Source organism: Echiichthys vipera, assembly GCF_963691815.1.
Source record: "Echiichthys vipera genome assembly, chromosome: 16".
Taxonomy (NCBI): Eukaryota; Metazoa; Chordata; class Actinopteri; order Perciformes; family Trachinidae; genus Echiichthys; species Echiichthys vipera.
The window spans coordinates 15493549-15516762 of NC_139841.1; the positions used below are offsets into that span (position 1 = coordinate 15493549).

The 23214-nt window shown below is 41.9% G+C and overlaps 1 protein-coding gene across 1 annotated transcript in view; it reads right to left on the minus strand.

Annotated features, from left to right (window-relative positions):
• Positions 1 to 16666, minus strand: part of sh2d3ca (SH2 domain containing 3Ca) — a 55587-nt gene extending 38921 nt beyond the window's left edge. The window contains exons 1-4 of the mRNA XM_083929312.1: positions 16553 to 16666; positions 15116 to 15391; positions 14496 to 14994; positions 10393 to 10432 (exon numbers count right to left, since the gene is read on the minus strand). Of these exons, the coding sequence (XP_083785438.1) occupies positions 10393 to 10432; positions 14496 to 14994; positions 15116 to 15391; positions 16553 to 16571 (834 nt within the window). The 5' untranslated portion in view covers positions 16572 to 16666. The remainder of the gene's footprint in view (positions 1 to 10392; positions 10433 to 14495; positions 14995 to 15115; positions 15392 to 16552) is intronic.
• Positions 16667 to 23214: the final 6548 nt, after the last annotated feature.

The window sequence follows — 23214 nt, forward strand, 5'->3', positions numbered from 1 at the left end:
GTGCTTGACAGGCTATGTTTAATTACAATGGATTGGGGGAATCAATATTGGTCTACAGTCAAAAAAATACACTGTTTGTAAACAAACCCAAATTTCAGAGTATAAGTAATTATTATTTTGCACAATAGAAAAGCTCCCACTTAACTCTAACCGTTCAGCAACTGCTAATTAATTTGCCAGCCACTCAGACATACACACACACAGCCACACACACACACACACACACACACACACACACACACACACACACACACACACACACACACACACACACACACACACACACACACACACACACACACACACACTTCGAAGTAACCCCATGACAGACTCCATTAAAATAACTTCATTAGTCTGAGCTTTCAAACACTTCACTCTAAACAAAAGCAGATGCCTCTGAAACCCTAGAAGGAAGAGAGCCAATAATATTTCTCTCCATTTCTCTCTCTTGTTTGTTTTCAGGAAAACAAAACAACCCATGTAAGCCAGCATGACTACCTGACCATCCCACTGACGAAATGTCCCGCTGCCAGGGACAAGGTGGGACACGCCGCTGACACCCAACACGAGGATTACTGCCCTGAAACGCAATTAAACACCACACACACACACACACACACACACACACACACACACACACACACACACACACACACACACACAAACACAAATCTGCTGCTTTTCAGTTTAAGTTAAGCCATAATTATAACAGTCGGCTACAGCGTGGCAGGGAGAAGAGAAGAGAAACTTGTAAAACAATTATTCAGCCCAGCAGATTCATACCCCCAGGCAATAACATCTTTTAGTTCCTTGTAGTCTACTACTTCCTGTTATCTAATAATCTATTAACCAATTCTAAATATTGAAAGTTTTCTTTTGTCACTGCTGTCATGTGAAATCCTTGTGAAATCTGAAGAGTGTCATATTTGGTAATATTCTACAACCTTTGAGCTTTACAAAGTAAACAGGTGCCGGAAAACAAATGCAAAAGTTAATTTTGTTGGTCCAAGATAAGCTGACATTTTGACACTACAAGCATAACAAACCGGATACATACTGTATACACAATTATACACATACAAAATATACTGGGGGTTTCATTTTGTTTGAGGAATAAGGTCAGATATTAGGTTTCAGGCATGAAGCCAGAATTAGACCAAAGTAAAACTGATAGCTTCACTCCACTGTACCCTTCACACACGTTCGCTCACATGCAAACACAGAAATCGCAGACACACATTCCCTCTTTCTCTCTTTAGTCCCAAAACCCCTCTCCTCCATCCTCATTCCTTCACTATCTCTTTCCACGCTGTGATTTCACACAGTCCATCTGACACCCAAGTACTGTACAGCATCTATGATATCATCAGTCTGCCAGCTAGCAGGCGGGCTGACATGACTGGCTGCTGGGACAGGAGAGGGGCCAACAGTGAGCACACCTCCTACGAACACACACAAACACAAACACACACACGTGCACAGACAAATGCAGGAAATGTAACTTATACAAACTCAGAAAACTCATATGCCTTTTCATGACATAGTATGCTCAGTGTTTCAGAATCACAACACATACATACACAAAAACAAACACATAATAGATGCTCACTCACCTGCACCTGCATGAAAGATCCCCGGTAGAAGCAGCATGCTGCAGCCGACAGGGCACTCCACAGACTACACCTCTCTGTCATGGTGGGTGCACACCTTCCTCTGTTACCTTTCCTCAAACCTTTCTCGTTTTTCCCTCTACTTCACCCTCTCCCTCTTCTTCTGTTCCCCTGTCCTCTTCTTTATCTCTACCCCACCCAGGGTGTCCGATCTAAAACCTCAGCCCCTGGGCTAAGCCTGTCCCACCCCTGCCAGACTCCTTGCCTGCCTGCCTGCTTGCTTGCCTCTCTCCCTGGCTAACAGCCCTTCCACATAGTGCCACCACTACAAAACCAGGCTACAAGCTAAACAGCTAACACCACAGCTATAGCTTGTAAGCAGCTGCTGGTAACCACATCAGCTATAAAGCAACGAGCGCGCCACTAACAGCTGGAACTGATAACAGCTAGAGATATTGCAGCTCCTGACATCTCCGCTGCTTCTGCCCTGCACCGGCTTCTGTCGCTCCTGCTCTCCTGCTTGCTCTCTCCCTCTCACTGCACTTGCTGCACTTCACGCGGCTGCTAGGGATTACCTCATTGCTTGCTGATGAAAGGAGTGTGGGTGGGGGGAGGGCGGACCAGAGAGAGAGAGGGTGGGAGGGAGGGATGGATGGAGGGAGGGAGAGGGGGGGGGTGCCAGTAGGCACAAGCAGAGAGGAGTGCTGTCGAATTGCAGGCAGAAAACCCCACCCACCCAACCACCCGACGACCCCCGCTTCAATGCTGAGACAATGCTGACACGGGGGGTGTGGTGGGGAGGAGGGGGACGATGGACTAAGTGGGAGAAAGTGAGAAAAGATGGGTGGAGGAGGGAAAAAAATGTGAAGAACAGAAAGAAGAAGAAGATGTGGGTAGAAGGAGAGAAAGGAGGAGGAGTGCAGCCTCTCAAAGGAATCTAACCTTTCTTTTGCCGTGAAAGGAACCCAGCAGGGGTGCCCCCCACCCTACCACTCACACACACACACACACACACAAACACACACACACACCCACTCACAAACATTCTTAAATGCAAATACACACCTTTTATTCCACTTAATGTCAACACACATACCACTGTATTATTATTACCAGAGATGGAAGGAGCTGAAGGTTCCCGATGTGAAATGTGTAGAGAAATGTTATTCTTCTGTGTTTGTGTGTGTGTGTGTGTGTGTGTGTGTGTGTGTGTGTGTGTGTGTGTGTGTGTGTGTGTGTGTGTGTGTGTGTGTGTGTGTGTGTGTGTGTGTGTGTGTGTGTGTGTGCGTGTGTGCGTGTGCGTGTGTGTGTGTGTGTGTGTGTTTGCGTGCGTGCGTGCGTGTGCAGGAGAATATAATGATGTGTCTCTAAAAAGCCATGCAGACTGCAACTAGACAGCTCATTATAGGCTGAAACACACAGGCAGGTGTTTCAAGGATAACACGGTGTGATTTTCACCGGCCCATTTCACACACACACACACACACACACGCAAACACGCACACACACACACACACACACACACACACACACACACACACACTGGCAAGGAGATGTCAGGAGGGGTGGGGCTCTGTCTCCAGAGGCAAGTGAGTGACATCATTGAGGACGCCTCACCATGGCAACACTGCAAGAGGACTTGACAGCATCCAAAATTCTGACACTGCATTTAGTTGGGTCTGCACCACTGCAGGGAAGCATAGCGCAAGAGAGGGACGTGAGAAATATGCAACATACCAGGTGATAAAATACTGTGTGCTGCTTCTTTTTTACTTTGTCTTTGAGGTCATCTCTGCATCACACAAACATAGCATCAGATGACGCCAGTAATCACTTTGCTAATCTGCCTCTTGAATGCAAGCTAGTGGGTCACAGGCAGAGAGAAAAGGCTGATAGATAAGGAGCTACAAGACACAGGAAGGATTCATCAACTGCAGCGACTCCTCTTAATGTAATCTCAAACCATCCAGTGCTGGATTAGACAGATTACACAGCGGGTACACAAATAATCTCATAAGAGGGGCCCTGTGCTTTCCTTCCCTCAATCCTCTGTAATACCATGCCAAAACAATCATAACATACAGCATCGGGCTGCTGTGCCACACACACACACACACACACACAATGAGAAATGCATGCTGTGGGGAAAAACACATGTGACAACATGATGGATGCAGAGACTAAAGCATATATGGTCAGCTGTAGCTAGGAATTTAGCATTCAAATTGACAATGTTAGGGGTGTAATTCCCACTCAGACAGGTCATAATGAAAACACACCGCACTGTAATGTCCATTAGCTAAAAGCCACTCTACAAAATGACACTCTTAGACACATATACTTTTTATATCACACCTCCTAAACCTTTTGAAGTATTTTGATCTGCAGAAGTAAAAAGAACCCTTCTAAAATGAGCACATCCTCTCATTGTACTTTGTGCGTGCTCCAGCTCGTGTTTCCATCGTGTCAGTCGACTTCCTCAGATGAATTCAGTCAAGTCAAACAGATATCACACATTAAAGCAAAGCAACACATTCAACAAGACTGAATCCTACTGTGTTCTCAGGAAATGTTTTATACACCCAAGGGTAGATCTTCTGTTGTATCAGTAACTTGCGCTCTTTACTTACTTTTCTCCAGCAGCTAAATCCCCTTTCACACATGCGCTGCAAACCTGACCTTATCTAGACATTACCCGGAGGAGCTGTGAGAACGGAAATATCCGAATCAGTTGGACTGGGCATTAAACAGGGCTGCCAGCTCCCTAGTTCAAAGTCTGCGTAATTGTCCGATTGAGCCCATGTGTAAATAGAGAAGCTCGCTGTCCGGAGAATTGACAGCTAGTGGGCATGTTGATTCGTTTTTTTTTATCATGTGGCTCACATGAAACCGGAAGAAAACAAACATCAGAGGGTGAAGAAGAAGGGTTATTTACACAAAGACACCAACGAAAACTGGAGATTCAGGAACTTCTGTCAGTAAAGGGCCGGCGCTGAAATCCTCAGACAAATTAAAGGGATGGCAAGAGACTCTGTTCAAAGTGACTATGTGACCGGGGTGTAATCCGTGTCATGTCCTGCCTCCTGCACGCTTTACCCAGGCGCCACACCTCGCCTTAACCCAACGGAGTAGGCCTATTTACAGTAAGTGTGAACGTATCTGACACGGACAGTCTCCTGTTGTGTGCTGTATGTGTGAAAGAGAAACTTTGGACATTATCCAGACCTGACCTATCAGGCAAGTTCAGAGGGAACGGCTCTACATATCAGTTCATCAAGACAAACAAAACAGACACGAGTCAACGTGAGAAAGCAAACATCACCACTGTAATAAACAGTTATTGTTACAAATTTCATTACGGAGATAAATGTGACAATTTATCGTAATACACAGTGTAGGACATATCATCACGCCCCAGCCTTTCCTGCTCCATATCATTTAAGATGTTTTAAATTGAATAGACTGAACGCTCCGCAGACACAGGTTGAAAGAAAAATGGTTGTAACATCGCCTCATTTTGTGCCTTTGGGAAGACTGAAGGGAGTCTCATTCTTACTTTAGTGTCTTGTACACTTCATTACCCTGAATTGTCTGTCTTGTTCTCCCCCTGCTTCATCCCTAGCACTATTGCTTCCCCTTAAATCCTTTTATCTATCTTGCTTTCATTTTCTGCATTCACAACAAGTTTTTCTTTTACTCCTACTGTTATCCATTCATTGAACCTGTCCTTTCTCTTTTCAGCATTCCCTCAACTCCTTCTCTATGCTCTATTGGATCCAACCTTTCTTATCACCGCGCTCCTCCCCTCATCTCTCCCCTCCTCCTTATCCCGACCTCTCATCACTCCTTTCAGCCTCCTCCACTGTCTGATCCCTGTCTTTCCACCCTTCTCTCCCCCTTCCTTTCCTTCTCTTCCATGGCCATCCCTCCACACCTCTATCTCTAGACCCCCCCCGCTTGGAGGCATTTTTCAGTTAAATATTAATTAGTGAGCCCCATCCCGGAGGCTGATAGGGTGCACAATGGAGAATCCCTGCATGTGCCTGCAAGCGTCCCACTAATGAAAGGATCGTGCATTTGTGTGTGTGTGAGAGAGAGACACATAGATAAAAAGAGAGAACACAGACAAGAGAGTGTGTGTGTGTGTAAAATGTGTGCATGTGTGTGAGAGATGAAAAGAGACACACCGAGGGCAGATCAAGATTATGTGTGCACACATCTTTATGTGTGCACACACGTCCGTGTCTAAAAACAAAGGCCTGACTCCATTGGGGGTTAGCGGGGTACAGCTAATGATCTGTGTGTGTCTGATTGTCATCAGTGTGTTTTCACAGGGTGGACCCCATTCACCGACTGGTTAATGCGTATCGAACCACCAGATGTGTGTTTCAAAGGCCGTTTGAAACATCAGTCTGGAATAATGATGCAGTGACAAAAAGAGGCCTGCTGGAAAACGTTGTGACTTTGTCCTCACAGACGTGAAGAGAATTTTGAATTTAGGTGTGAAATAGCGCAATTAAATTCGTCTGTCCTGCTTTAATCACATTAAAATGACTCATACAAATGTGTCGCTGTAGCAACACATCTTTAGCGTGAATAAAACAGTGTGTGATACTGCTTAGAGGGATCAATGTGCCATTATTCTCTGCCCTGTGTACTGCTTAGTGGCACGGGCAAGCTGACCTTGAAGGGGGACAAAATAACAGAAAGACCCGATAATAACAAAGCCCTGCAGTAAATATCACATTTTTGTTATTCTGAGACTCTCAGAGTTGTTGATTCAACTCAATGGCTTTTTTTAAGTTTGCATTTTGTGAAGTAAATATCTGATAAGGTGTCAGTGTTGCTGCTGCTGTGCTTGTGATTACTTTGCCTCTTTGCTAATGCATTTTTCCAGCATTTTGCATGTGGTCATAGGATTTTTGACACTTTTCTCTTTACCACATCACATATTCTTTCTGTGTTTTATGAGATACCAGGGGTTCAGGCAACAATGACAACTATACTGTAAATCACAATTACAAATCCATTTGAAGTTGAAAACCAATTTGCAAAGTGTGCTTGCAGATATTCAGCATTTTTATCCACACCAGTGCTGTGGTTTAAGGGACAGCAATGCCTGTCTGTTGGTCAGTGTCTTTGGTCCAGACTGAAACATCTCAACAACTATTAGATAGATGTAGTAACTGTGTCACAGATAATCATGTCACTCAGAGGATGAATCCTACTAATGTCGCCTTTCCACTGCATGGTACTGTTCAACTGGACTCACTCTTTTTTGGTTTTCCATTAGCAAAAGTATAGATAGTACCTGGTGCTAATTTTTGGTCCCAACTCGGTCGGGTTTACAAGTGCGCTGTGTCAATACTAGAAGGTGGAGTTAAAAAACTGCAGACTACTGATGGTAAGAGAGGACCAGCGGACATGATACGGGCATCCTGTACAATCTTGCAATTTTTTCAATATCCAGGCGGCTATCAATAGAGACCGCAAGTTGTTTATTCACTCCAGATGTTTAAAATGGCAGCCCACATCTACGCTAAACACTATGTACACCATGCTGACCAGCTAAGAATGCCACATACATACAGTGGAAACACGGGTCTTCCTCTAGCGCCATCAGTAAGTCAAAGTTTGCACTTATCCAGTGAATTAACACAAAGTTTGGCATTCATGGTCCCCAGAGGATGAAGCCTATTGACTTATTCTGACTTATATGATCTTGATGACTTTTCCTCGAAGGCCACCATGAGGTTGACATGCTGATATTATCTGCTAGAATTGTCGTTAGCTGCAAACACTGAAAAATATGTGTAACAATGGGAAACTATCATGTCACTTTGAATATTATGGGTTTCTCCAAACTGGTATTTACTGCAGGTCATTGTGCTGCATTGCATTTTAAGTTGTTTTTGTAAAATTCTATGTGCCATAAAAAGGATATTGTGCATATCTTTGCCCTTTTCTCTTTGGCAGCCTAAATAAACTGATTTATGCAAATAATCTAAGAAGTAAACACAATGTGTGTGTAGACTCTGATTCTTTGTCAGTCTACACGCTGAAGGAACAGTAACTGGAGACTTTCCAAGGGTGTGTTACAGAGGGCCAGCCCTGACAGTTTACACCCCCTCTCATTTACAGAGGCGCCGCATTAATTCATCTACTGTAGTAGTCACACAAGCGCAAAAAAAAACACACACACACACACACACACACACACACAAACAAACAGGCACACAACCACCCAGAGGGCACTGCCTTAATTTAATCAGCACATAGACACATCCAGATTTTAGAAATTCAAACCATTCGCATAATCAAACATGCAGTAAAGCACGAATACAGCTGAGCCCCTTCACACACAGACACACACTGATATTTCTTTTTTGTGCCAGGCGTATGTTAATAAACCTCATATGATCCGACCCATTCTACTCCCCCCCTCCTGCGCCCCTCCCGTCAAAGTAACACCAAACCACTTAATAGAACGGGGAGACAAAGCAGGGCTGGGCTGCAGGCGAAAACAATCGCACACAGTCATAGAGCCACACACACACACACACACACACACACACACACACTAATTGAAAACAAACTCACACTTCCCAGACTGAGACTAAACAATTTTCGTTTTTATCACCAACCTCTGCCATTTTAAAAGTGCTTTTACATCTTTAATTAAAAGTCACGAAAAACAAAAACATATTGCTTGACCAGCCGTGCGTCCACATAAAGAATTAATGATGATGGATATTTTATTATTTTACGATAAAGCCTTAAAGATGAATTACTTGTCCTAATTTTTTTTACTGATTGCTTATCTTCTTTGAGTATACCCAGATAAGATTAGTTTGTCTGTTTTTCTCTCTGTCTCACTTTGTTGTTTTATGATACTGTGTGTATGTGTTAGAGAGTAAATAAGTGTGCACGTATGACAAACTGGGGGAGAGTCACTGGCCTGGTCTTTTCCATTATAACAGGGAACACTGAGGCCAACTCCTGATTTAAACATCAGCTGTCATAAATGTTTCAGGGAAATGGAGGGAGACGGAGGGATTGCGGGCAGCTTTCAGGGAGTGGGTTTGGCAGCATGCAGGGCTGTTGTGGAGAGTGAGAACAAATTCGGGTCACAAAACATGCATGAGGATTTGGAAAAAGGTTAAAGGTTTAAAGCAGAAAACAACAATGCTACGTCTTCTTCTTTCTTTTTTAAATCCTGAACGGTGTGCTTGCTGCGTCCGATATCACATGCATGAAATATTGTTTTAAAAATCCCGTATGTCAAGCTTATTTGAATCGAAACACTTCAGCCAGGCAACATTTATTCCATGTCAGCATGAGAGCAGTGCTATATTGATATTAAGTACTAGTTACAGGGCGCCCCGGTGGCCGACAGTGCAAGTTGGGTCACCTCGTCTAAAATAAAGACCATATCACTAGTGACATCATAAAAAATTCAGATACTTTTATAAAATAAAACATTCATCTTCAGGGGAAAAGAGCAGAAGCACCATTGTTTGAGCCTTCAAGTGAATTTATGACAAAATGAGATGTTTCAGCATCTGGGTGGCTTACTGTTTTGGCTACACTAATAATGAACACCTCAAAGTATTTTTAAAATGTTTTCTGATGCTATTAAAGTTTTGTTTATTAGTTATGGTCATAAAAACAGCAGTAAAACAAGCATTCTACTTTTCAATGTGTAAAAACAAAATGCTGATTTTCCCTCTGTAATCCAAAAATAACAGATTGTGCCTTAAGGTACATTTGAGTCAAGCAGAATAACGATGTTATAAAAGTGTACTATTTGCATGCTGTTGTTCTGCCTCCAACATTACATTCCTAACAAGGCAAGCAGTGTGGTGGAATTTGATCAATGTGTTTTGGTCACAGGAAATTGGATTTATTTGTTTTACAAAAGGAATACAGGTCAGGGTCATAGGAGAAGGCTTTTACCACTCGCCTGTGATGGATAATCAATAGAAAAACTGATCCCAGGAGCTCGACAGTTCACTTCCCTTCCCTTCTCTCCTTTCTTTTCCTTCTTCTTTCCTTTCTCCTTTCTTTACTCTCTCTTCCCACTATAGCTCTTACTTTAAAGTCCGCTATCTGTGTGTGTGTGTGTGTGTGTGTGTGTGTGTGTGTGTGTGTGTGTGTGTGTGTGTGTGTGTGTGTGTGTGTGTGTGTGTGTGTGTGTGTGTGTGTGCGTGTGGTATATGCATGAATCCCTATCATCCATCTCCAAGGTCATGAAACAGTTTCACATGCTCTCAGATGTATAAGGAGTTCACACAACTCCAGCGTATGGCCCCACCTACTGGCTGCAGCACAGACTGCACGGTGCTGACATTAGCATCACTCCAAATTCAATTAGCTAAATGGCAGGCTGAATTAGGCATAATGCAGAGTGAGCCTGCTGAAATGAGCATAACCGTTGAAGACTAAGGGCTAATAATCAGCCACAATTACATCGGAGAGCTCACATTAAAAACATCTAATTCAATAATATGGCAGAGAGGAGGAAACTCAAACTGAAATTGCTGGTGTGTGCTGCAAACGACGACTCATATCTACAGGCATCTCAGGCGTAACGTGTGAGCGTGTGCGCCACTAAAAACTGAGAGAGTGATGAGAAGGGAGAAAACTTATTTCTGTGGGAAAATATTCAATTACATGCACACATGCACAAGAGCACATTAATCTGTAGAATCATACCACATATTCAAGTAAGGACAAAAGAGGAGAGCGCAAAGGTATACACATCTGGACAGAGCAGACTTACCTGCACATATTCTGCCTGGTTATCTGCTGGCTCCATGTGGCTGAAGAAACAGAAAAAAGAGATGAAAGAGGGGAAATGTTAAGCAATGTAATAACAAGAAAAAAAGGCTGTAAACTTCTGTTGAATTGTGTGCACATGTGTTAAACATCACACATGTACACAAGCTTTTATGTTTGATGTGGTTCTTGTAACAGGTGCAGTGCATGTTACCAGGGACAAAATAACACGCCTGTATTCCCATGATCCATTTGTGCAGCGGCCTCTCCAGTGAGTAAAATGTTGTTGTGGGTTCATGGAAAATGGAAAGATAACAAACCCCACTGAGCATCTAAGGTTGCTGGCCTCTCAGATCTCTCGGGTGCCATAACTCTCACTTTTACACTTGTGATGCAACAGGATCGTGTGTCAAACCCCCACTGCGCTGCAGTCTTGGGAGCCGTACCGTGGGTGCTTTGTGATACAGAGCGAGCGAGCTAACGGGGCAATTACACTCCCAGACAAGTTTTAAGATCAATCGGTACAGTTCCCAATTGCATGATGGGTCTCACAGGGCCTGGAGCAAAGCCTCGTTACACATGACCACAGAGAGGCCAGATCAAAGGGTCCCATCAATGCAGCTCGGGAATGTTAATAGGTCCCACGGCAGAGGTGCTCTACATTCCCTTCCTAAGCTGCTCCTATGCATAAATGGAGAAAAATAGCTGTACAATATTTGCCTCTTACATTTGCCCTGATAACATCGACATTTATCCAGAGAAGAATGTGACTTAGCTGTAAATACAAAAAATACCAATCATACATGAGACATCTGAAAGCAAATAGCTCCCCAGATATAGATTGTAAAGAAGGCCAACAAGCACTATGGCAGAGCCGAAGTCAATGTCAAGCAACACTTACTGACATGCCTTGTGTAAATGCTTTGAAATTTAGTTTAACGGTCTCATATTATGCTGATTTTCAGGTTCATACTTGTATTCTGGGTTTCCACTAGAACATGTTTACATGTTTTAATGTTAAATAACACATTATTTTTCTCACTGTGTCTGTCTGAATATACGTGTATTCACACTACCTCTGAAACGCTCCGTTTTAGCGCCTGTCTCTTTAAGCCCCCCTCCCCAAAAAATTCCGGTCTGCTCTGTCAGCATTTATGGGTCATCTGCATCTGTGCTCTCAGTGTCTCTCCATCATTGCAGCCGGAGAATGACTGTAATGGCGCTGTAGCAGCATTTCCTACCAGCGTTCTCGTCCTGGAAGATTTCAATGTACCAGACAAATTGGAGAAATTCCGTCAGGCTATATAAAGAATGACATCATCAAGACATGTAGATTTATAAAATTCTGCATTGAAAAGTTAGCTACTTTTGTTAATATTATTTTCTAAACAAGTCTCGTCAATAGACACATGCATAATAATGCTGTTTTAAAAATTATATATATATATATATATTTTCCATCGCTGCAGACCCCTGACGCACTGACGCCGGTTGGAAGAGGTACATGAAAGCCTCTACGGACTCCCTGTGGACCTCTCCCTGTGCTGCGGGAAACAGCAAGTACCGGGAGGAGTGCTGTTTGGCCGTGAGACAGAGTGGACCCCACCTGGTGAAGTGTGCAGCCAGTAGCGGACCCCCGAGAGCTGACAAACTTCAAACTACAGCAGTGACGATGTGAAAAGTTTGCAACGACAGTAGGAGACCTTCTGTAAGGGGACCCAGGCTGACACCACCCAAGTTTTCATTTATCTGGTTTTTATTGTTCTTCATATTAATGTGTTTAAATTACAAGTTTTTCAATGTTTACATTAGCGTTTTGAAAATAACTATCTTTGAAAATAACCAAAATGTGCACTTTTGAAATAACAATAACACTTTCTCGTTTGTGTCATTTTATTTATAACATAATGGTGATGAACGCTCGAGGGGCCCCATGTGGATTTTTTGCTCAGGGCCCCAAGAGACTCTAGAATCGCCTCTGTGTACAGCAAAAGACTCAATTCCATAATTATGCCTTCTGAGCAGACTATCCCAGAGACACTATAACAGCATTTTATATCAAAGCCAAATTTGACCAGCATCACCAACACTGTCTGCTTGAATAAAGTCAAATTGGCTTTGTGGAAAAGCAGGCAAAGTCTGGCCAAGTAGTGCAGAGCTGCACTAACTCAATAAGAATAGGAGAGGGAACCGGACAGATTTAGGGCTTTACAGACATGTGCCCATACTGAACTTACCCTACACCCACCAAACAGCAATATTTCCCACGGTTCCTGGGCTGAACTAATGGCTGATGCTGCACGCTCGCACATGCGCGCCCATGCATTCCAGCACAACTGCAACTTGCACACACGCTCGCACATACACACGCATTGCAAAACCTCACTGTAACACGATACACGCATTCCGCTGTCATGCATGGAATAACTGAGGCAGGGAGACCTTGGCATGTCATGGGAAAGCAGCGGGGAAACGCAATCTGCTCTGCTGAGGGCAAGGGGCCCAGAGCATTTCCCCTCAAACTCTTCAATAAAGTTCCGAGTGTGTTGATAAATCTATTCCACCATTATGAAACGCACTCAATGAGCGCACAAAAAGCTTATTTAGTCGGCCTCCAGTGCGTCGGAATAAATCGATGCAAAATAAGAAAACATCAGACCAACGGTGCGGCAGCTTTCCAGCACCGCCTGATCGATAAAATGAATCAATATCACCTACTGCCTTTAAAAAGTGAGGTAATAAATCCTGTTATAGTCTCACCTCACGCCCATCGCCTGAGGAAAGTACTGTCCACAACAAAGTCAGCACAAACTGTGAAGTGTCCAACTTCCCCAGTGGGTCCAAGTGCAGTTTAAGAAAAAAAAAAAAAAGATAATTTGCGCCCCCTGGTTTACACACAGAGCATGGACGGATTAACCTTTTTTGAGGGGCTTGTGCTCCGGGTCTGCAGCTGGATAGTATTGGGCCCCGGAACACCGTGCTGCTGCTGCTGTGCTGTGCTTCTTCAGTGATGTGTGGTAATCTTAATACACAATTACTTTAGGTATATTCAACACACACACACACACACACACACACACACACACACACACACACACACACACACACACACACACACACACACACACACACACACACACACATAAACTCGACTACGACCTTGAGACATAAGATGATAGTGTTCTGCTCATTCTCCATATTCAACCTTTGAGTAAAGGTGCAAAAATAACAATGCAAAAATTCTATATCACAAGTATAAGTACCGGGTTATCAGCAAAATGGCCTCTGCAATGCATATGTGATTAATAATACTGCATTTTATTTCTATAGCAGACTTCAAAATACAAGGAAATCTCAAGGTGCTATTATGTATTCGTTAGGTCTCTTAGGACTTACAGTTATGAAACCATATAAAGAGTAAAGAGGGGGAAACTGCTGACAATTTATAGAAACATGACAAGAGGACCCAATTAGCTTACACTCACACACTTAATTATAAGGTGTCAAAAACCAACTGGTTGGAAGCACTGGTTTTTAATATGTATTCTATAAACAAATAAGTATCATAAAATGGAAATATTCTAGTTAAATACCAGTACCAGTAAAACTATACTTGAGTTAAAAAAAAACTTGAATAAATGTATTTAATTACATTACAGCACTGGTTTTGACACAGGGACCCTCCTCGGAGCAGGTAGTAAAGCGAGTGCCTCTTTAACAGTGTCATAAGTTGACTCTGCTTTAGGAGTTCATACTCCCAAATGTTCAATACCACAGAGCAGTTCAAATGAGACTGGAGGTTGTTTTAGTCTCAGGATCTTGTTTGGGAGTTGCCCACTTTGGAAATAAAACACATATTCTTTCATAGATTAAAAGCAATTAGTGACTGTTTTTTCCTCTATGAACTTTCATTAGTAGCGTAATGTGCATACCAAACAAATGTGGGTCAAACTGTTGCAGAAAAGTCCCTTAACGCACAATTCCCTCCTCCCCAATCAGTAACCTTCCCTCCTTCTATTACTTTATTAGCTTTTCAGATAGTAAAGTAAGATAAAAAAGGAAAGGAAAATAAACTGTTTACATAAACAAAGAAGTAAAAAAGATCACCTGTAAATGCTGTCAGAGTTTTGTTCTCCTTTATCCGCTCCTTCTGTCAGCTCTCTGCTCTCTGCCTCCTCCTTTGGTTCAGTTACGGTCCCGGACTCTGACCCATTATCCTCATGAGTCTGATCATTCCCCAGGCTGAGTGAAGTCTCCTCAGGGTTCAAGTCTGCGCCTGTCTGGGTGATGCCCTGCTTATCACAATTCTCTGGTTGGAGTTCAGCACTTAAGCCACCAGATGGCGACATCGCAGCTATGGGGCCAGAGATGGCGTTTTGGCTGTTTGTGACATTAGATTCACCTATACGTTCAGAAAGGATCTTGGGATCAGCGAGAAAGTCTTTGCCGATCCCTGTGTCAGCTTTAGCTCCAGATTTATCCCCAGTCACTTTAGATAAGGTGGCTGTGAGCTTCAGGGGGCCACGGTCTTGGTCGCCAGGTCGCTGGCTTTGGCTTCTCCTGATGTTGCTCTTGTCTTTGGTCTTCTTATTGCTGCTCGGGCCTCCTAGAGAAGACAGGGACATCAGAAAAGGTTTGTCATGGTAAAAAGTGTTGCCCAATTTATCATTTTATTTAAAGGCCAAAGAGTTATCTCTAAGTGTTGTCCATCATTTCTGCTGCTTTACCTTTATTGCTTTTGTCTCTCCTCTTCATCAGTAGCCGTGGCAGTGTACCCATGTGTGTGTAGCTCTCACTGGAGCGGATGTAACTGGCAGTGCGAGGACGCATGGCACCCATGTCGTCCACCGTCTCAACAACTGGAGCCAGGGTCGCAGCAACGTAGTCGGTGCCATCTCCAGGTAGGCATCCTGCTCCAGACTTTGACTGAGAGGACTTGGAGTCTGACTTATCAGTGGTGCGGCGAAAGGAGAGGTTGGTGAGGCTACCAAACCACTTGAAACCTTGAGAGGCATAAAAGAAGAAGAAATGTTCATTATGTATAATAAGTAATAAACTTAAGGTCTGTGAAGAGTTTAAGAGTATGGGGGACAGTCAGGGCATTTGTATCGTAAGGTGTAATGAAGGGAACAAAGGATGAAATGTGAGAGAGGAGGGAAGGAGAAGTTAAAGAAGATCAGTTAACTAAAGCTTCACATTAATTTTTGGAATCAATAATGGATCAAATTACTTAGTGTAATGTGAAAAGTGTAATTTGTACTGCTGAACCAACAACGAAATATCACTTAACTCTGCGGTTCCCATCATCTCTACAGAGCGCTTTGGTGTATTTTAGCTTATTGGTTTGGTTTTCTGAATCACCAATTCTGCTTTTATGTACCAGCCCCCTGCCCAGCACCAAACTTCAGACAAAGTTAGCAACTAGCTGTAGAACATACTGGAGGATCATGTCCGCTAAAAACCTGATATGTCTCTGAGCAGTTTGCACATACTAAAACAAAACTAAAGGAAGACTGAATATACATCTATGTAGTGGATAGAAACATGACCCCAAATGACTGCTAATGTTGCTCAGTGTCTGCAAGATGTGTAAATAGTTCATTTTACCTACTTTATAAGGTGAGCTGTTAGATGTTGTCTTTGTTCTGTTGCACCCAAGTGGCAAAAATATAGTAATGCAGCTTCTAAAAAGAGTCCTTCTCTTTCTGCACAGATGTTACAGAGAAATTCTCGTTTGCAGAGCTAGTGCTTTGAGGTTTCAGTGTTTTGCTATTTATGTAAAAGGACTGCTTTCACAACATATACGCTACTGTATATAATTCAAATCATTTAGTGCATAGAAATTAAATATAATAAACACTGCAGGCTAAACAGGTTTCTAAAGTATAATAATAAACACACATCTTCCTTTTTTCAATGGAAAACTATTTTAGCTGCAAGTGGATTTTATCATTGTTACCAAAATGTTGCGCTGATTGACATGGCAGTGTCTGATAGTCAGTAACCAAGCTGACACCCTGGTTTACTACATGTGTACTACATTATCGGGTTTACTACATTTACAAAGTGCAGCTGCTCTACACACACACACACACACACACACACACACACACACACACACACACACACACACACACACACACACACACACACACAATACTCACTCAGTTTCCGTAGGCTCATGTTGTGGCTGCAGTGTTGGTATAAGATGAGCTGCAGGTGGGTTACAGATGGATCATCTGAGAGGAGATGCAGTACAACAGAACCAGTAGAGCCAGATCGGGGAGGATGAGTTGTTGTTGAGGTGGAGAAACCTCTGTGTGCACCACAGTTCCTCTCTGTGGCTGAGATACTGCACACAGTTTTTGTGTGACGAAGACTAAAGTGTGTGGATGTGAGGCAGCGACAGGGGCAAGGCAGACTGTCACACTTCCTGTGTAAAGCTGAGAGGACCAATGGTAAGAGGAAATGAAAAGAAGAGATGACAAGGTTCGACAGGGTAGATAAGAACATAAATATATAAAACATGTGCCGGTGTCCTCTGGTCGGGATGAAAAAGTGATGACAGGACAGATAGAGTGGTGACGGAAACTTGGAGGGGTGTAAAGGGCTTCAAACAGAAGTGCAGATTGGTCATAAGCTTATTATCACCTTTGATATCACTGATTTTCCAAGATAGAAGTCCTTTCATCCTCCTGATGCAGTTTCTAACCATAGTTAATGGTTGATTAGGGAAAAGATTCCTGATCTGTCAAAATGCTGCTTCACACATATACATGAAGACACCTCTCCTTTAAGAATAAATGAAACAAGCCCTGATTCAATTTAATGAGAAATCATCTGTTTGAAGACTAAAATACTTCCTCCATCTTTTAAACCCTTTTAAAATAATGCAGCCAACAACTGTTCAAACCCACAGAACATTATTTTAAATTTTAGCTGAGATCTCAAAGTTTCCAAAGAAAGAAAATAAGTCAGGCTGAATTTTTGAAATAAGTGTATAAAATGTTACCAAAGACCAAAATATTCCAATTTGATGGTAAAGTGCAGTGTTATAAAAAATTGCTGTCTTGGATCAACATCACATATGAGGAGTCGGAACAAACAGATGCGAAATATACGAGATACGTTGTTGAATGAAGTGATTTTCCAATCTCAGAATTACTTAAGGAAAAAATGCGTGAAGAATTTGTCGAGCACGGTCTTCATAAGGTCGTTTTCTGGAGACTGTCCTTACCAAAAATATCACAGCATGTGCAGTTTAAAAGTTGTTAAGGAGAGATGGTATCACTGTAAAACCAGTAACCAGGAGTTACAGTAGTCAGTGTTGGTTTCCTTGAACTGTTACCACAAGATCCATTACTTATAGGTTACAAATAGTATAGATTTTGAATTCCAGGACAGCCTCAATAACATCACCTTAACCATTTTACCCCTTTCCTCAAAGACACAGAACAACATTTTTTTTGTTGGAATCTATTTTTGTTTTTGTTTAGTTTCTTTCTTCCACATGTTTATTTATATGAACTCCACAAATGCAAAAATATATATGCTTAAAAATGGCCATTTTAGTTTAACATTTTGTATATGTATGTGTATGTGTACATATTGGATACAGTTAACTTGGATGTGATTTGTTGATTAGAATATCAGATCAGTTAAGATCCTGAGTAACAGCCACTCTGGTATAGTTTATACTAGTCTATATAGTGTTTTAAATGAGCCATATGTCTAATGGACTTTCACTTCCTGTTCACTTTGGGTGCAGTGTGGCTTCTGCAAAGACGCCTTTTCTCTTCCTGTCAACATTGTACCACAGCGGTCTATGTGGCTATGAAAATGCAAAGTGGGAAGGCATATGATAAAAAAATACATGCAAAAAAAGACTTAATATAAAGGCTAAAATGTGATAAATGTGTCCGTTATGAGAGGATACTGTGGATGTTCAGATATTCACCCCTGGCTGGGACAGTTGGCAGGTGGTAATGGTTAGTGGGAAGGCATATAATAAAAAATATATACAAATACATTACAAAGCATGAAATGACACCAAGTAGATCTGAAACCTTTTAAGAGTCCCCTTATTAAAGACAATTTCAGCTGCTGATACTGGAGATATTATCATTTCAACATGTTTATTATCCTGCAACTTCAAAGAGCAACCGGCCTTTGTTGTTCATTTTCTTCCATTTTCCACCCAAAATGCCCTGAATTTAATATTTCAGACCTAAACACTTGTTTCATCATCATTTTGTCAGGTTTGAAGCAGCACCATGTTGTTTTTCAACCTTCACACTATATTTCCAAGACCCTTGTGATGATACATCAACTTGCAATAAGTTTAATGACACATCTTTCGTATCCTGACAGAATCTGTATCGCTTTCACTGGCACAATGCAACTTCAGATTTCGGGTCAACACCTGTGCACAAAAAAACTACAAACTTGACTGGAAAAAAATAATAAAACCCATGAAATTATATCAAATTATATCATTACATGCTGTATAGGCCGCTCTACCTGGGATGAAGACCACTCTCCACTCTCTGGTACTTCTGGTTTGGGATTGGGCTGTGTTGCATGTATCCTTGGCTTGTCAAACAATGTATGTGTAACCCCTGATCATTTAACCACAACTCTCACGATAGAAGTCGAAGAAAATACTGTTTCCCAACCACAGGGGGAACCCGAGAGCAAATCCTACATGTTGTTGCTTTAATTGTGTCAACAAAACTATGACCTTCAGATTCATGCATTCTTAACACAAAAACCTTTTAGCCTAGCCTACAAGTTGGTCCCTTCTTTGCACATTTTAATGTAAAAATAGGCTCAGTGAACATCTCAGCATCTCAAAACATGCTGTGTTCAGTTCATACAGAAACAAAGATCCTTATCTTCTGTTAATCGTCCTCTGGGTGGCATCAAAGGTACACCAAACCACAGCCATACCCTCTACCCAGTACTTCGTAGAATACTGTAAACACATGCATGTTTGATTCTGAAAGTCACTGATATATTGCACATTTCTAATTGGGAGTCATTAAGACTCATAATGACTCACATAGAAGACTGAATTGGTGCCTATAGTTACAGTACCAGCCTAATGGTTTGTTTGAGCCCATCATATCCTGTGTAATCATTTTTGTGTCTTAAAAGATTTGTTTATGATTCAATATTTTTCTGTCACTCAGGAAAATGCCACATGCTCATCAGGACCTCTTAGAGAATAAGGTCTAATGGGAACACCTATGATTTTGGTGCAGCTAACCAACTGAACTCTGTAATCCATCAGTATGGAGGTAGATGGAGTAAAGTGTGAAATATAAAATATAATATAGCGTGGTTAACACACACACACACACACATATGCATACATGTGAGCACACACACACACACACACACACACACACACACACACACACACACACACACACACACACACACACACACACACACACGCACGCACACACCCTGAGGTAATGGGTTGGGCTTTCATTTTGTGTCCCAGGTTTTCCCACAGAAGTAATTTGCTATTTTGTGTGTGTGTGTGTGTGTGTGTTTGTGTGTGTGTGTGTGTGTGTGTGTGTGTGTGTGTGTGTGTGTGTGTGTGTGTGTGTGTGTGTGTGTGTGTGTGTGTGTGTGTGTGTGTGTGTGTGTGTGTGTGTGTGTGTGTGTGTACTGCTTTAATTTCACCTTGATGAAAAACAAGCCTTCAATAATTCAGCTCTCTGCCTCCTCATACAATGACAAATATCAGTCACTTTGACTCGAGGCCATACTGATACACTCCATCAGTTTAGTGTGTGAGTCACAAACAAAACTGAAACCTTATTTAGATAAAAAAATAAAAATGATGTTGGCCTAAACTGAGGTTCCTCCCATTTTATGTACTTGGTTTCACTTCATTTTACTTAATTTCCAATATTACATACCACAAATATAAATATCAAGACAATTCTTACCCTACATCATTTACCACACAGTAAAAGCACATACATATGGAACCGAATATTGTGTATTTGTTTCTCAAATGGTTCTCCAAGGGATTTGTCCACAAGGACTGTTATTTCCCTGCTTCCCTTTCATTGTCTATGTGAATCACCATGCTATATGCATTGTGGTAGCGTGGCAGCGGGTTTCGAGCGATGGGGCATTGTGTTGTCTGCTTCTAATTTGCATAAAGTTGAGTTCCAGGCCACTTTATGGTAATCATGGGTGTCCAATGGATTTGCCACCTTTTGAAACTCTCAAAAAAAATTTAAACTGGCAGTTGTTTATGAAGACAGATTCAGCAACTGCATACCCTATTTCTCGCATAAATGTTTTTAGAAACCCATTTTGGTGAACTATTTTCGTAATGTAAGAGAACATTTTCAAACCAGCCGCCATGATGCCATCCGTTTTGAAATCTAGGAGCAGACAGGCAAGAGTCGAGCGTTCGTCCAGTCAGGTAGTCATCATGGTTGTAGGTGGGTGTAGGCGGTTTTCTCAGTTTGTCTTTGGTCATTGAGGAGAAATTTATAGCTGCTTGTGACAAGACCACCAAGCATCCAATGCTGGGAAGCGGGGTGACCCCTCTCATGCATAAACATCACTGAGGACATGTACCACCCGGCTCCAAGTGATGTATTTGTGAGCCAGCAAGTCAGCGTCCTGTGAAGAGCTACTGGCAGTTGAGGGGGGAGCAGGGGGCGACGACAACATGAAGAAGACTGCTTGCTCAAAAAAAACAATGGCAGCTTCTAAAGAGGTTAGCGTAAATGCTAAGTTTTTCTTCATTGAAAGTAGAGGAAAGAACGGCACTGAAGGCTTTCCTTGATGGAAGATATGTTTTCACTCTTGAGTCACTTTGGCAAGGGTTAGATAGACAGATGGTTTACCCGATCAATGGCCAGGTATGTTTTGAAATGGCCTGCCTTTTTCCAAACAGTTTCCAAGACAGCTCTGTGAAACCAACCATCTGATGAGTCAGGTTACTATGTGTGGCCTAGAAACATAGAAACTAATTATAGTATGTTTTTCCCCCTATCTTACTTCCATTATAGTTAATAATAATAATGTCAGTATTAACTTTTGGTGAAGCGTTGCTAATATTGTATTCGCTGGCATAGTACTGTTACATAAAACATTACTCCGGTGTAGCACCTAAACAGCCTACACCTAACAACCTAAACAGAACTCGAATGTATTACTGGTTATTCTTCAATGTAAATTATAAAGTTATTTCAGGATGATGTCTACAACAAATTCTGTATCTGCTGTACCTGACAATGTGCAATACAGGACTGTGATGCTACAATAAATTAACAAAATCGTGCACTTGAGGTTACTGCAAGAACAGCTGAAATTTGTATCTATTGTCTTTGTTAGAGTGTGACTGTGAACTTCAGTGCTGTTGTCAGCTTTCGTGTGGATGATCAATGACAACTGCTCTCGCTTTGATTTACTGAGGACACTCTGAAAGCTGTTTTCAGTTGCAGTGATGGAATACAACACGGTAAAAATAAATATTCCATTATCGTAAAGGTCCCTTCCAACATCCCACTTTAAAATGTAGACATTATCACTAAAATTGTAATTGATGCATAGATGTGTAAACTTTAGCTGTAGATAACTTTAAAGTGGCCATATTCTGCTCATTTTCATGTTTATACCTGCATTTTTGTTTTCTACTAGAACATGTTTACATGCTTGAATTTTTATAAAGCATTTCATACTATCTCTTTGAATATACCTGTATTTACCCTTTGTCTGAAATGTTCTGTTTTCGCACCGGTCTCATCAAGCCTCCCTCCTGAAAAAGCCCAGTCTGCACTGATTTGTCAGTATTTCTGGGATTTTTCACATCTACGCTCTCAGTGTCTCTGCACCCTCAGTGCAGCCGGGGAATTACTGTAACAGCTTTGTAGCGGCACTTCCTACATACAGTATATATAGTATAGTTGTGACATCACATCTTTACAGAAATCCTGACGGCTCGTTTAAAGGCACAGTAGCCACAATAGCCCCTTTCCTACTTTCAACCCCCTACTTCTGGTGCTCTTACTTGGACCACACCTATCTTTAAATTCCGCCTTCATCTTCATTGCAACTACAGACCTGTAAAGTTTCATGAAAACATCTTGCACGGTTATCGAGCCAGGCCGTAAAGTTGGGGGTCAACTTCCCCCTTTCTTTGATCACACCCATTTTTGATCTCGGCTTTCATTTTCATCCAAACTGTAACATTTCATGACTGTATCTTGCACTGTTGCAACGAAACAATAACCGCGTTGCTGTCACAGCTGGCAACAAAAACATCATCAAAGATGTTGTGAAAGTCAAAGAATGAAAGTCACTGCCACTATACAACTGAACATTGTATATTCCATGTCCTTGTGTTGTTCCGAGAGACTGAGAGGTCATAGGCAGGATGCAGAAAGAGGTAACTGTCATGTTTTTTCCTCTTGCTTAGGTCAACTCTCCATGATATTTTGTCTTTGTTTATTTTAAGCTGTCTATTTATGTTCTGTGCAACCTCGTCTCTACTCTTATGGCTTTTGCTTTCCCTTTCAAGCAGTCTACTTGTCACTTATTACTGTATACTGTCCAATAAAAGAGAAATGCTGCAAAAAAAAAACGATAATCGTAAAATGAAATGACAGTGGGAGAAGAAAAGGTCTAGACGATAGTGTTGTGCTGTCATCAGTTTGTGTCACTTTGTATTGATGAGGCCTCTATATCATCCACAAGGGAGGCTGAATTATTGAGGCCGTGTTTGTCATCAAGGTGAAATTAAAGCAGCAGACATTCAACCTGCACATGGATACATGCTTTGCTGTACTGC